This window comes from Colletotrichum spaethianum, assembly GCF_022836535.1.
Source record: "Colletotrichum spaethianum MAFF 239500 DNA, contig04, whole genome shotgun sequence".
In the NCBI taxonomy this organism is placed as follows: domain Eukaryota; kingdom Fungi; phylum Ascomycota; class Sordariomycetes; order Glomerellales; family Glomerellaceae; genus Colletotrichum; species Colletotrichum spaethianum.
The window spans coordinates 105,683-118,436 of record NW_026054774.1 but is presented as its reverse complement, the minus strand read 5'-3'; the positions used below and the strand labels follow the sequence as shown (position 1 = coordinate 118,436).

General features: G+C 55.5%; 4 protein-coding genes across 4 annotated transcripts; 1 reads left to right on the top strand and 3 right to left on the bottom strand.

Moving 5' to 3' along the window:
• Positions 1–1,966: 1,966 nt before the first annotated feature.
• On the top strand, positions 1,967–2,641 carry ColSpa_02058 (uncharacterized protein; the record flags this gene model as incomplete). The annotated part of the gene is made up of 1 exon (XM_049268270.1): positions 1,967–2,641. One exon carries the CDS (start codon positions 1,967–1,969, stop codon positions 2,639–2,641), a length of 675 nt encoding a protein of 224 aa, XP_049124227.1.
• Positions 2,642–3,655: 1,014 nt separating this feature from the next.
• Positions 3,656–5,002, bottom strand: ColSpa_02057 (protein 14-3-3 family artA; the record flags this gene model as incomplete). Its single annotated transcript, XM_049268269.1, has 4 exons — positions 3,656–4,015; positions 4,086–4,173; positions 4,254–4,603; positions 4,991–5,002. The coding sequence occupies 4 exons, from the start codon at positions 5,000–5,002 to the stop codon at positions 3,656–3,658; spliced, it is 810 nt and encodes a 269-aa protein (XP_049124226.1).
• A 4,317-nt stretch (positions 5,003–9,319) lies between these two features.
• ColSpa_02056 (lipase A) lies at positions 9,320–10,573 on the bottom strand (the record flags this gene model as incomplete). The annotated part of the gene is made up of 1 exon (XM_049268268.1): positions 9,320–10,573. One exon carries the CDS (start codon positions 10,571–10,573, stop codon positions 9,320–9,322), a length of 1,254 nt encoding a protein of 417 aa, XP_049124225.1.
• A 965-nt stretch (positions 10,574–11,538) lies between these two features.
• ColSpa_02055 (uncharacterized protein) lies at positions 11,539–12,165 on the bottom strand (the record flags this gene model as incomplete). The annotated part of the gene is made up of 2 exons (XM_049268267.1): positions 11,539–11,734; positions 11,801–12,165. The coding sequence occupies 2 exons, from the start codon at positions 12,163–12,165 to the stop codon at positions 11,539–11,541; spliced, it is 561 nt and encodes a 186-aa protein (XP_049124224.1).
• Positions 12,166–12,754: the final 589 nt, after the last annotated feature.

Here is a 12,754-nt window from a genome sequence, read left to right as displayed (position 1 = left end):
TGACAGCGGCACTATCCAAGCACGCACCGCCCTAGCCCAAAGCCCAAGTCATGCCCCCCCCTCGGGCGCCACAGCGAACAAGGGGTGATGATGATGGTGGTGGTGGTGTTCGAGCTTGTTGGCTGGGGAGATCACTCTGCCAGTGTCATTGCACGCGCCGCGCCGCCCGCACCAACCTTCCCTGTGCCTATTGTTCCCCCTCCACTTCCGCCCGCAATAGCCGCTTGCGGAGGTCCCACTCGAATACCCGGGACTCTCTACTATTAGGACCACACTGCAAGTCCGGCCGCCCGCTTTCCTGGCTTGGCCCTTCCCAACACCATTCCTTTAGTGCGGCACACCGAAAAGTGGTCAACTGGACTGGGCCTGCCGATCGCGGGGCAGGCGAAGCCCGAAGCAGGCAACGTCCCTTTCAAGGAAACGACAGAAAGAGGGGCCAAAGACGTACAGTAGAGGCAGGAGCAAAAGCCCCCGCCCCGGGCCTCCAGAACGCTCGCCTTCTGTGCCATCTTTGGTTCAGCGTCGCCTGAGCCCGTGTCCTTCAGCCCTCCGGCTCGTCTTCCTCCCGTCCCATCTTGCCTGGCCTGACCTTCTCACCAACCTAAACGTTCAAAACACCCTACCAAGCGTGGTCGAGAAATCCTGCAGGCGGAGCTACTGCGTTGCGTGCTCTAGTCACCTGCACGATCTCCCTCTCAATCTCGGCTGCAATCCTCCCTCAAGTCAAGCGGTAACCTCTTGGCCCCTTGATTCAAGTTTTGTAGGGCCGAACGACAGACGGACGGACGGACGTTCGTCGCAACAACACAACTTAGGCCAAACACCAGTCGCTTCTTTCAACCGTTATTCGTTGCTATTGCTGTTGTGTTCCCTTTGAAGACCCGCAGCAACCATCCGAGCATCGACCACATTGCTTCGAACCCAGGCCCTTCACCTATTGACCTCGAACACCTGCCACAACTACAAGGGCCGACTGGGCTTCTTTAGCTGGCCAGTCACAAGCCTGCTCTCTCTACCGTTGATATCTTTTTCTTTCTTTTCTTCTTCTTGGGCCCTAGCCTTTCTTTTTCTTGTTCCCTTCCGGTGGTTGGCTCGCCAGCTTTTTTTTTGTTTCATACGCCCGAAGGCGTTTTCCCGCTAAGACCTCCCACCCGGGTCTCCCCAATACCGGATGACAAGAAGGAGGCTTGACTCGTTCATCCATCCTGCTGTATTCTTATCTATTTTCTTGTTGCCCTGAACCCCCAAAACTCTTGCCCACTCCAATCATCCCCTGCTTCACACCTCGATCCGCCCTAATCCAGTCATCTGCCCGCCATCAACTCCCCCCCCCCCACAAACACACACACACACACGTACATCCAGTTGGAGGGGACATCGGAATCCGGGGTTGGCGCCGACTATTCATCTTGGTTCATGTGCCCTTCCGTCGTGTGTTCACCCGTGTATTCGAGTCCATCTGCCGAGCAGAGACAGAGACGGAGACGCCCATAACACCACCCCAGTCAGATCCCGTGTGCTACCTCACCTAGACGACACGCTCCGAACTTTAATATCCTTCTATTTTTCTTATTTCCTCCTACTTTCCCTTCCCTCGATTTACACTTTTTTGTCCTTTTGATGAACTCCAAAGCGGACGGACCCGAGGAGTAACCGTTCTCAACGGCGAACACCTAATTTTGCTTCATTCTGTGCAGAAGGCGCGCAGACCTTCTCGAAGTCTCAGCACACTTCTTACTTTCGGGCTTGGCTCAGCAGAGCATTGCCGTCATTTCAATACTGCAACTCAACGATCGCAACCAGTTATCACGAAAACGGGAAACCCACTCCCAAAGTCTAATCACATTTCATTTATTACAATCGCACCCTTATAAACACCCAGCAACACAACAAATCCTATCATAATCCTCAAAGCATAAAAAGAGAAAAAAAAAAAGAAGAGAAAAACCACAAAATCACCGCCAAGATGTCTCTTCACAACCCATCTCTCAACAAGCAACAGCGGATCCAAGTCTGGCGCGAGGAGGTTGCAGCTTCAGCATCCCTGTGCACATGCCCCCCGTCCTCACCGGCCGCATCTGCCTCCTCAACAAACATTTCCCTCTCCGCCGCATCATCATCAGCTTCCTCCTCGGCGTCCTCACCGGGGGCGGGCGATGCCTTCACATTTCCCCGCAGCGACATCCTCCCCTTACAACCGACGTACTGCCCGACGTGCTCACGCCTCGGAGCCCCGCCGGCAATGGGCTTGGAACCATCAGGGGCTTACCTCGACCAGACAGAGACACTTCCCGGTGGACACGTGCCGGCGGGTCTTTTCCGTGCAAAGCACGGCAGCCACCCAATCTTCCGCGGCATGCGCAACCTCGTCCGTAAGATTAGCGGGAGCAGGACCGGCGGGCCCATGCCGCCCCGCGGCGCCGAGGAAGCCACCAAAATGTACCGACGCGCGACCCTCGCGGCCCCCCTCAACGTCGCAATCAACCCCGCCGCTGACGCCGAAATGGACGCAGACGGGGACTGCGCTGTCGACGAGGCCGACTCGGAGGGCCGAGGCCATGTGCCGAAGCTGATCGCCGAAAAGCAGGCACGGCTTAGGAGGGCCTCGAGGCTCCTCGCGAGGACTCATGGGAACCGTTAGAAATCGTACATACACGGGGCGAGCAGGCGAATAGCTCGCGGTTAGGTGTTGGAATGAGGCGCATGTTGGAGACCGTGTGTGAAATATGGGAAACGAAATGGTTGGTGCTCGGCGTTTTGTTTATTTTATTTTTGAAATGGGTCGGTTCACATACATAGTTGAACACACACACAGAGCCATGCAGGAAATACCAATTTGTTAATTTCTCTAGCCACTTGACCAACAATGTCTGGGGCAAACGTCGTGCTGTCAGGGTTGAAAGTGTAAAAAACTCAAGATGGAAGAACCCCCCCCGAAATTCAACCTTGGAAGACTCCAATGTGCTCCCCCGCCAATCACTACCCGGCGAGCTCTTGTTGTCCCATTCCGCCTTGCAACCGCATTGGTCACATGCTACCCTGCGAAAATCACGCAAAGCACGCTCCTTGAATCATTGGTCCAAGGTTGTTGATGAACGTTTGTTATTTTCTTTTTGGTCTTGTAGACTGAATAGACAGGGGGCATTTGGGGGGGAAGGACTTTCTTTCTCCGTGAGAAGACGCGCGACAACTGAAGGACCACTATGAGGAAAACCGAAAAGAGAACACGAGACAGCCGTAAACCATCCAGCACAGGGGTAAAAAGCAGGATTCGAGGAGAACGAAAGGAGAAAAGATTCTGGGCATGGACGGGTATGAAGAAGGGGAAAGTCAGTAGTTAGCTGCCAAGTAGGGTCCTCCAACACCTCCCTGGTCCGAGGAACGAGACTGTTCCGGGCCGGGGTGGACATCCAAGGGACCAAAAAAGACCATGCCACGCATTATTCCTTTCTCCGCGTCCAAAACCCCCCAAAATCTTCCCCCTTTCGCCAAGAGACTCGCTTATCGCGAGTCACAGATATCATCAGCCACTAAAGTGGCGGCCAGATCCGGCCATCAGAGGGTCCGCATGTAGCGCATACCAACGGCCGAGCAGACGAGCCATCTCAGTCCTATCTTGAGCCGAGATGGAGTGGTATCAGGGTAGGACAGGAATTTAGGAGGCAGCAGGGGTCTCCTCGGCGGCCTTGGGCTCCTCGGGCTTGGGCTCTTCCTTCTTCTCCTCAGAGGCCTCGGCGGTGCCAGCAGCGGCACCCTCAGCGTCGCCGCTGTCGGACGAGGTCCAGAGAGTAAGGTTGTCACGCAGGAGCTGCATGATGAGGGTGCTGTCGCGGTAAGACTCCTCGGAGAGAGAGTCGAGCTCGGCAATGGCATCATCGAAGGCCTGCTTGGCAAGGTGGCAAGCACGGTCGGGCGAGTTCAGGATCTCATAGTAGAAGACGGAGAAGTTAAGGGCCAGACCGAGGCGGATGGGGTGGGTGGGGGTCAGCTCAGTCTGAGCGACGTCGGTAGCACTCTGTTAAAAATCGCGGCGTCAGCTCAGTGTCCTCAAGGGCGATTGCACCAGGCTTAGTTTCTTCTCGTACCTTGTAGGCCTCGTGGGCAGCGGTGGCAGCACCCTTGCGCTTCTCGCCAGAGGCGAACTCGGCAAGGTAGCGGTGGTAGTCACCCTTCCTGGATTGTGGGACGCAACGGTTAGTTCCGGTGCTAGGATCGACATGGATTACAACAGGCGGCAGCATCAGAAAACGTACATCTTGTGGTAGAAGACCTTGGACTCGCCGGTCTGGGCGTTGGGGATGAGGCTGTCGTCGAGGACGTCGAGGACATCCTGGCAGACCTGCTCAAGCTCGGTCTCGATCTTGGTGCGGTACTCGCGGATGGTGCCAACGTGCTTGTCGGAGCCCTTGCTCTCCTCCTTCTGCTCAATGGAGGAGATGATGCGCCACGAGGCACGGCGGGTGCCGACAACGTTCTTGTAGGCAACGCTAAGGAGGTTGCGCTCATCGACGCTCAGCTCACCGCCCAGCTTGGCAACCTCCTTCATGTAGCCAACCATCTCATCGTAGCGCTCGGCCTGCTCGCAAAGGCGAGCGAGGAAGGTCTTGCTGTAGGGAAATAATCAGTCATGATGCTGTGCGCAAGACCCTCGGCAGAGGAGGGTCTGGTTGATGGGAGGTGGTCCATCGACGAGGAGGCTCGGCACAAACCTTTCACGCTAGAAGAGGGGCACAGGTCAGCATGCTTTCTTTCCGCAGGACATAGCAGAGATGAGTGATTTGAACAGAATAGGAGAACAGTCCATCGACCTCAGGCACCCCCAAGTGAAGCAAAAAATCGGCGAGACGCGCGATACAGGCGGCGGTTCAGCGGTCGCATCATAGCCATCTTCGTTGCGGTGGCACAGGCAGGGCAGAGGCGGGCGAGGGGCGACGGAGGGGTTTTGGAGTGAGGTGGTGGTATTGGGCAGCGTGGGGGAAATGGTACTTACATCGCCAGACATGTTGAACTTCGGGATTGAGGTGATGCGACTAGGTTGAGGTGGAAAAGAGAATTTGACAGAAGGTAGGGATAGATATGGTGGTAGAGCGTGCAACGGGGGTTGGTGAAAAGTTGACGCGGGTTTGTTTTGTTGTTGCAGAGTGGAAAAAGATGTGTGGTGGGAGAAGGATGGAAGGCGGAGGGAGTGTTTACGTGTGACGAATTATTTTGGGAGGGGGAATCTCAAAGGGAAGTTGCGAGGTCAGTGAAGATTTAATCGGGTTGGTCCAAGTCCCCAAGTCCACGTCCACTGTCCCCAAGTCGCTCTTTCCCTCTCTTTCTCCTGGGCTGCTGGGTCTCCTACCCGTACCCGTACCTCCGGTTGGGGTCGCTGCTTCGCTACTTCCTGCCTTAGCAGCAAGCAACTGAGGGAGGTGGACAGCCCCATGGCACTTTACTTTATTACCGCGCCGTACCGTAACGTGCCTGCCCTGGTCGTGGCCTGTGCCTGCTGGCTGCTGGCTTCACCTGCCGCCTCAACCCCACTATGTTTCCTTTCCTCCCCAAGCCCCCTCCCCCCTTCTGCCTGTGCTGGGCCTTGGGTTGAATTGCTCAAGTGCATTGGATGGGAATGAGCTGGTTAGGCTCTCGGGGGCTCGGGGACACTGATCCAGGGCATGGGCAGTTTCCAATTTGGCGGGAGGGGAAGAGAAATGGGGCGCTGGACTAGGCTGGGCTCTACTGTACTCTTAGGCCCAAGGTCACCAGAACGGTACCTTAGAAAGTTGAGGCTAGTGAATAGGCAGTGGACAAGTGGCAGGGGAAAGAAGCCGGGGTGTCAATTTGCTCCTTTCACTGCTTTCCTCCCGAGTTTGCTGTGTATTCGCCGATCGCATGAAATAGCTATCCTGGGCGAAAGCTCCTTTCTGAATTCCCGTGTATGGAAAGGGGAGAGCGAGAGAGGCTAGAGAGACCAGGGCTCAACGGGGTCAGCCAGGGTCAAATGGCATTAGCATGTGGTGAGGTCCCTTTGGGTGGATTGCGGCCCTGAGATTGCCTTAGTCTGCCGAGCATCGAAGGCAAGATTCCGCATCGCAGGGAGTCGGGACACGATGTATCGGCCTAGTCCTTAAGTGACGAGCGACCAGCAGAAGAAAGCTGACGATGTACGGAAGTGGTACTTCGAGAGCCGCCGTTGTAGGTAGTAATCCGCAGCGCCTGCTTCTCTGATTACCCAAAATCAAAACCAACAAACCCGTTCTTGCCGGCCCAGCAGTGTCCCTCTCATCTGCCAATTCCCGCTGAGATGGATCAGTTCCCCATTCGAGCAACTGTCACGAGGCTGCCTGCGCGAGTCTTGGGATTGGAAGCGTTGCCTCTCCAGCCCAGGAAATTAAAGCAGAAAAGAAATGGGCTGGCCAATTTTAGTCTGTGAGGGGGCCACTCATGTCACTCAGATAACTCAGGTGAAGGTCATTTGCTTGGGCATGTTGAATGTGAGAGCTCAAGTGTGTGTGTGAGTGTGTGTGTGTTGAAGGACGGCCAGCTCAGCACATGGCACACACTGTACACCCAGCACAGCATACGGCGCAGCGACATCTGGGTCGTGAACATTGGAATGGCAAATACTCGCCGCTGACTGGCTGGCTGAACGTCGCGAGGCTAGGTCCACCCTCTCCATGCGTTTCCCCGCTCCTGCTTTGCGACACGCCCGCCATGTACGTATCTCTTTCCCTGGCCAAAACTGCCCTTTTTTTTCTTGTCTCGTGATTCCTACTCTGATGTTTCTCTCTCGTTCCAAGCACATCTACGCGTGATAGAGTCCGCTGGGCCCTGGCTCAAGACACCCCCTGCGGTCGGCCCATCAGTGAAAATCCCCGCCCCTCACCTCAACTCCCATCGCGTAACAATCACTTCCTTCACCTCCTATGCTCTGCCCAACACAACAATGGCGTAACCTTTGGCGACACAAGTCGGCATTGCACAGACGCCCAGCTACATTGGGCAGCCGGTGGTGGGCTTACTGACAGCCAGTGAAATAACCAATCCGTCGATTCCAACGGGCACCAAGAAATGGTAGGCAATACGCCCAAAATATTCGCTCAGATTAGATGGCCGGACTGTACTGAGTCCTGGAATTCCCGCTTCTGGTGGCTTATCTCATACCAAACCACGAGGATGAGCACTTGCGCTTCTATCCTTCGTTAAATGCCATCCCATCTTGTCTCGGATTATGATTCCTGACGGTCTCAAATCACCTCAAATCACCCACGACTGGATTTGTAAGAGACACAAGGCCGCCTTTCTCTGGGTACCCGTCATTGTCGTCTATCTGACGACCAGACTGAACTGTATATATTGGATGGTGATTTTGGGAAATTGGTTGCCGGACAAGTCAAAGAGGCGGATGCCATCAGTAGTGTACACACAGAGAGTATTGCGAGCATCAAAAGACCCCTGGACGACAATCCACCGGAAAGCCCTGGAAAATGGAATGGGCAAGGTCAACAGATTCACGATGACACACTGTTCGTCAATATCGGCTGCCTGTATTCGTCCATCACGGTCCGGTTTTGCCCAATTGTCGCCCAAGTCTCGATAGCCATGTGGTCTCTGCCTGTCATGCTGAAGTCGGCGCCTCACTGTGGGGGACTAGCAGCCACTCGGCCGACCAAGCCACGATCCCAGTCGACACGTCGTCCAACCACGACGACCCTCTTTGAAGAGTCGCCTTGCTTTGCGGTGGTCCCCATTACATCTCGCGTTACCGCTCGCATGCATGCTTGTCAACAAGGCGGTGCTGTGTCATGCACGAAACTACTTTGCCCACCCATCGGCACCCAGTCTGTAAAATATCCGATCGTTCATCAACCTGCGGTGTTTCCTCTGCCTTAACCCCAGAGTAACTGGTTTCAACCCAAGGGGTTATCCCTAGTTCGATCAGCGTGCCATCCAACATCTCCAGCTTCCTCTCTTTGTAGGATTATCGCAAAGTTCCTGCGAGTGAAACGGCAAAGGCTCAAGATGCCATCATGATGGTCAGCTGAACTCGGCCCAACCTGCCTGGCCATAGTCACAGTAACACCTGGTTTACTTGACTCTGATCTCCAATTTCTTGGCCCCCTATTCGTCCCAAACAGGGCCATTCCTACCCTCCTTTTCGGTATCAACGCAGCCTTGGTGACTCACGGCCAGCACAGCCCATGGGGGGATTCCCCTCCATTTGGTCGGGTCGAACAAGCGACACGCATGGCTGCCGCCTTATCGCGTGGCATCCTCTGGGCCCGTGCAGCTCAGAATATCTCTCTCGACCCCAAGCACACGCTTCGACGAGAATAAACCTGCTTTTCGGCAGTACTGATGCGCCATCCTCCTTTACAGACCTCGTTCTTGTTTACCCCTCATCTTACACCCCGGGTTCCCATCTCCGACTGGTAGGAGACCTCCAAACCGGGAAGCATGGGCAATGCGTTTGCACGCGGATGACAGGCCAACCCAGTTCTCACCGAGTCCACCTTGGTCCTCTAGCCAGCATGGACAGTGGAAGCGGTCGGATAGCCGCGAGGAAGACAGACTTGGGACGCTGCGGGCACACCCACCCGGGCTGTTCCCGGCGCCCACATATTGCCTGCTAGCACGGCCATAGCTTGCATAACCGCAGCTTTCTGGGATTTCTCGAGACCCAGCAAGACGACATCTGGAAGTTCTGGCGTGTCGACTTGGGCCCCACATGTAGACTGGAAGTCCAGCTCATCACAGAACCGGTGGAGTTTGGTTGAGACCTCGCGCGGGAAACCACCGGTGGAGGGCTGAGTCTTTTCTTCCCCTTACCTCCAGGTGGGAGACGCAAATGGAAACCCTTGCTCGCCGTTGTCTCTTAGCGATCTAGACCAGTCTTCGATCCTCTTTCTAGAGCTTCTAGTGTTTTATTCTGCGTGGCAAAGACAGATGCAACTAGCAACTCTCAGTGATGAGGACCGGCGAACGAATCTAGATGTGGGTGCTTGTTGTTGCCGAGGCCTTTCGGGACTTGGTCTTCGGCACACGCTGCGTGGAGTTGTCGCGCGACTCAGTCAAGATTGTTAACATCACAATGGTGGGGGACCCCTTTTCGGTTTTTGGTTTTGGCTTTTTCTTGAAATCCGTTACAGTCTTAAGCTATGCCAAGGTATCAGAAAGTGAAAACGCCCGCCGTCCCATCCAAACGCCGTACCGTTCCTGCCTTTCCAAAGACTGCCTCGTGTTTATTATAAAGAGCCGCGGGTCCTGTAGCAATAAATTCTTCACAAGCGCTTCGGAAAGGAGTCAGAGTTTACCCCCAAAAGCAACGCGGCACCGATCAAAGCTCATCTGATACCGCATCGTCGCGCCCGCCGTACTTGTCTCTCCCCCAATTCGCCGGGTCGCCACCAGGCACACAAAGTCCGAGTCTCCAGAAGTAGTCCCTGTGGGCGAAGAGCAGCTGCCAAAGTTTGAGCCGAGCCGGAAAGCCCGGCAGCCTCTTTATCCACTTGGTTTCGTCAGCCTCTTTTACCGACCTTGCAACCTCTGCCGATTCCTGCACTTTAGATTCGAAGAAGCCGCCATCCCCCTTCGTGATGCAGTGCGCGTCGCTGTCGCCGCGGCAGACTATCACGTCTTCAAGCGACGGCGACAGCTCCGCCTTGGCAATGTGGTATTCGCCGGCGTGCGGCTTGTAGCCCCACTCTGTAAGTGGGAGCAGCGGCACCGGGTCGTCAGCGTGGGTGACGCGGCGGTAGGTCCGCTCTGACAAATGCTCGTCTTCCTCGTTCTTCAATCCGAAGACTTCGTCAACGTAGTCGCAGAGGCCCTGGTTCCCGACCTTGGGCTCGCCAAAAGTCGTAACGACAATGTTGTCCCAGCCAATTGATACCTTTAGTTCGAGGGACGCGAGCATGGCAACGGCGCCCCCGAGACTGTGGCCGACAAGATGAATAGGATAGTCGGGGTACCGCTCTCTCAACTTCTTCACTTCGGGGACCACCAGGTTCCGCGCCTGGCGCCACGACGCTAGGAAGCCCATATGGACGGTGCAATCTTTGCATTCGTGCTTAGGCTCTTTGGGCGACTTGCCGCCGTCATCGGGGGAGGGATAAGGCACGTATTCCTGCGGTATTGTGCTCAGATCGATAATGGTGTTGGAGATGCTGTAAGTTCCGCGGAAAGCGACAATGATAGCCTTCTCCCCAACCTCGCCATTGAACCTATCCTCATCCCCTGGCCTGCGCACGCCATGATCCACAGCGATGTAGCCGCAGCTGTCGCTCAGCAGGACCCCCGTGTTCCATGTCGAAACCAGCGTAAACGAGGGAAACTCCTTGCAGCGCGAGACGCAGGAGAATGGCTGCGATATCCCCGAGGTGCCGACGCAGTAGGTTATATCGACGATGCGCGACGTGCGCTCGAGCGACCGGAAAAGCTCAACGGAAACGATCGGTGGAGGTGCGTCGGTCTTGTTATCGTTGGTCGGCAGCAGGGGTTGCTGCGTGTTGCCAGGCAGTGTCGCTGAGGCTAGGCCAGCCAGTGGCGCGAGCTGGAGCAGGTAGAGGAGAAGTCGCGTGGGTGCATACATTCTGTCGTCGGGGATTCGTGATAGTCTGCTGGTAGGTATTTCGCGAAATGCAGGCTATGGTCGATTGCCCAAGCTGGAAGACATTGCGCAGGGGTGGATGTCTTCCCTCAATGTAACCGTCGGACGAGAGGATGGGAAGAAGGTAGGATATAGGCGAGACGACGAATGGTTGTCAGGAAGGAAGGGTTCGCCAGGCTGGTCTGGTCTGCTAGTCGAACGAGAATGATCAGGTAAATGATAAAGAGGGCTTTTCAGGGCCTGACCGTCCAGGAGCGCATGATGACGATTGCGCCTGTACAAATTCCTGCAAAAATAAGATTGGTTGGGGAACGTGTGCGTGTGGTCTCGTCGAGTCACAAAATAGGACGGGATACCGACGTCTCAGACCGATCTCGTGAGGTGAGCGTGGTGAGGTCATATGGCAATGCAGGACCTGCGAGCAGTGCCTACCTTACCTCACTGACAAAAAAAGATGCGGAGAGGCGCGGCCAAGCGACGATTGCCGACAAGCGGTTGGTTCTGAGTGGTGCTCAGCCCCTGGAAGAGGGGTCAAGTGGCTGCTGGGCAATGGCCGAATTGGGATTAGACTGTCCTTGCCCCCGCGAAAAGCTGTCAGTTACCCGGCGGCCCCTCCCCCTTAGTCTTGACCTTCTGGCACTGTTTGTTTGAGGAACCTCATCTCAAGAGTCTCATGCGAAGAGCGGGACAAGGTCTATCGATTACTCTATTCTGGATCTTCTTTGTCCATGTGACTGTTTCCACCATACGTCCTATGCACTTTGTAGTAATAGTATGTACAGCCCAATTGTTGGGGAAGTATAACCTGCCCAGGCCCAGACTTTGTCCGTGACCTCACTGGGTCAGGCTGTCTCAGCGTATGTTCATTGGTTTGTTTCATCATCCACGCAGTGCCGTTTTTTTTTTCTTCGTTTTTTGTTTCCTTGCTCGGTTCATCCCAAGATTGTCTACGCCTCGCCGCCGCCCGGGACAGGCTGGATGCTGAAGAACCTCGAGCGAATGTCGTCCGAGTTGGACTTACACGCAACGGCCCTCCTGCTGTTGCGGCGCCTTTGCCGAGCAGCGTTGCCCGTTCCGTTCCCGGCGGCCCCGTCGCACACCACCGGAACGACGGCCGTTCCTGACGCCTCATAGTCGGCGGCACTGTATTCAGTCTGTCAGTCGAGAAACCGGCGCAAAACCTAGCGTCAAATGGACTTTGTAACTCACCCGTCGTCACCGGGGCAGACCTTCTCAATCACGGTGATCGTTCCGTTTTGCCAGATGAACTGCACGCGCGCGTCGTCGCAGGCGTACCGCGGCGTGCGGCCGTCACTCGTCACGGGAACCGACGAGGCGTTGAGCTGGCACGGCGTGCTCAAGATTGCGCTGTCGTCGTTGAAGTTGAAGTTTAGGGACTCGACCGTCTGGCCACCGTCCGGCGACTCAGCAGCGAAGTTTTGGATCTGGAAGTCGTCCGGGAGGGTGCAGTCGGAGGATTCTACCTTAGCCATGAGGGATTCGGGGACTGCGGCCATGTAGGAGACTGCGGCCTGGACGGCCGGGGCAGCGACGAAGAGCAGGGAGGCCTTCATGTTGGGTGTGATGGTGGATGGTACAATCAGGTAGGGGAATACGGTCTCAAACGCAGACTGCCAGGTGCAGAGAAGATGTGAAGAGGAGATTGTAAGAAACAGACCAGGACTGAAGAAACTGGTTGATCAGAGTCAAGGACCTTGCTGATCGCCTAAGTAGTCCGTTCCTTCCAAGCTTGACCTTTGATATGACCCAGTTACAAACAGGATCGGACCCAGTAGCACTAGCAGCTCCAGATCTCCATCGCCGTTCCATGCAGGACCGGGCTCCTCAGGGGTGGGAACGACGTGGCCCGTCATGGCTAAACTTTCGAGAAAATAGTCAGCCGTCTGCAGATCCTGATGCAATCAACCGGACCGCCCGCGTCAACGGGATGGCTGAGGAGGGCCTCCTAGCTCCATTCCAGGGGGAGGAAAGGGGATAGAAAGCATACCAGCCCGTCATTAAGACGGGCCTCTGGTAATATGGAGAAAAGAGGGCACCGAGTTAAGAGGTTAATGCTCGCATTAACGCGCCCAGCGTTGCTTTGGCTGCGTTATTTCAGGGGAAACGTTAGCTGTGATTGGATGGTGTGTGTTTCATGTTTCC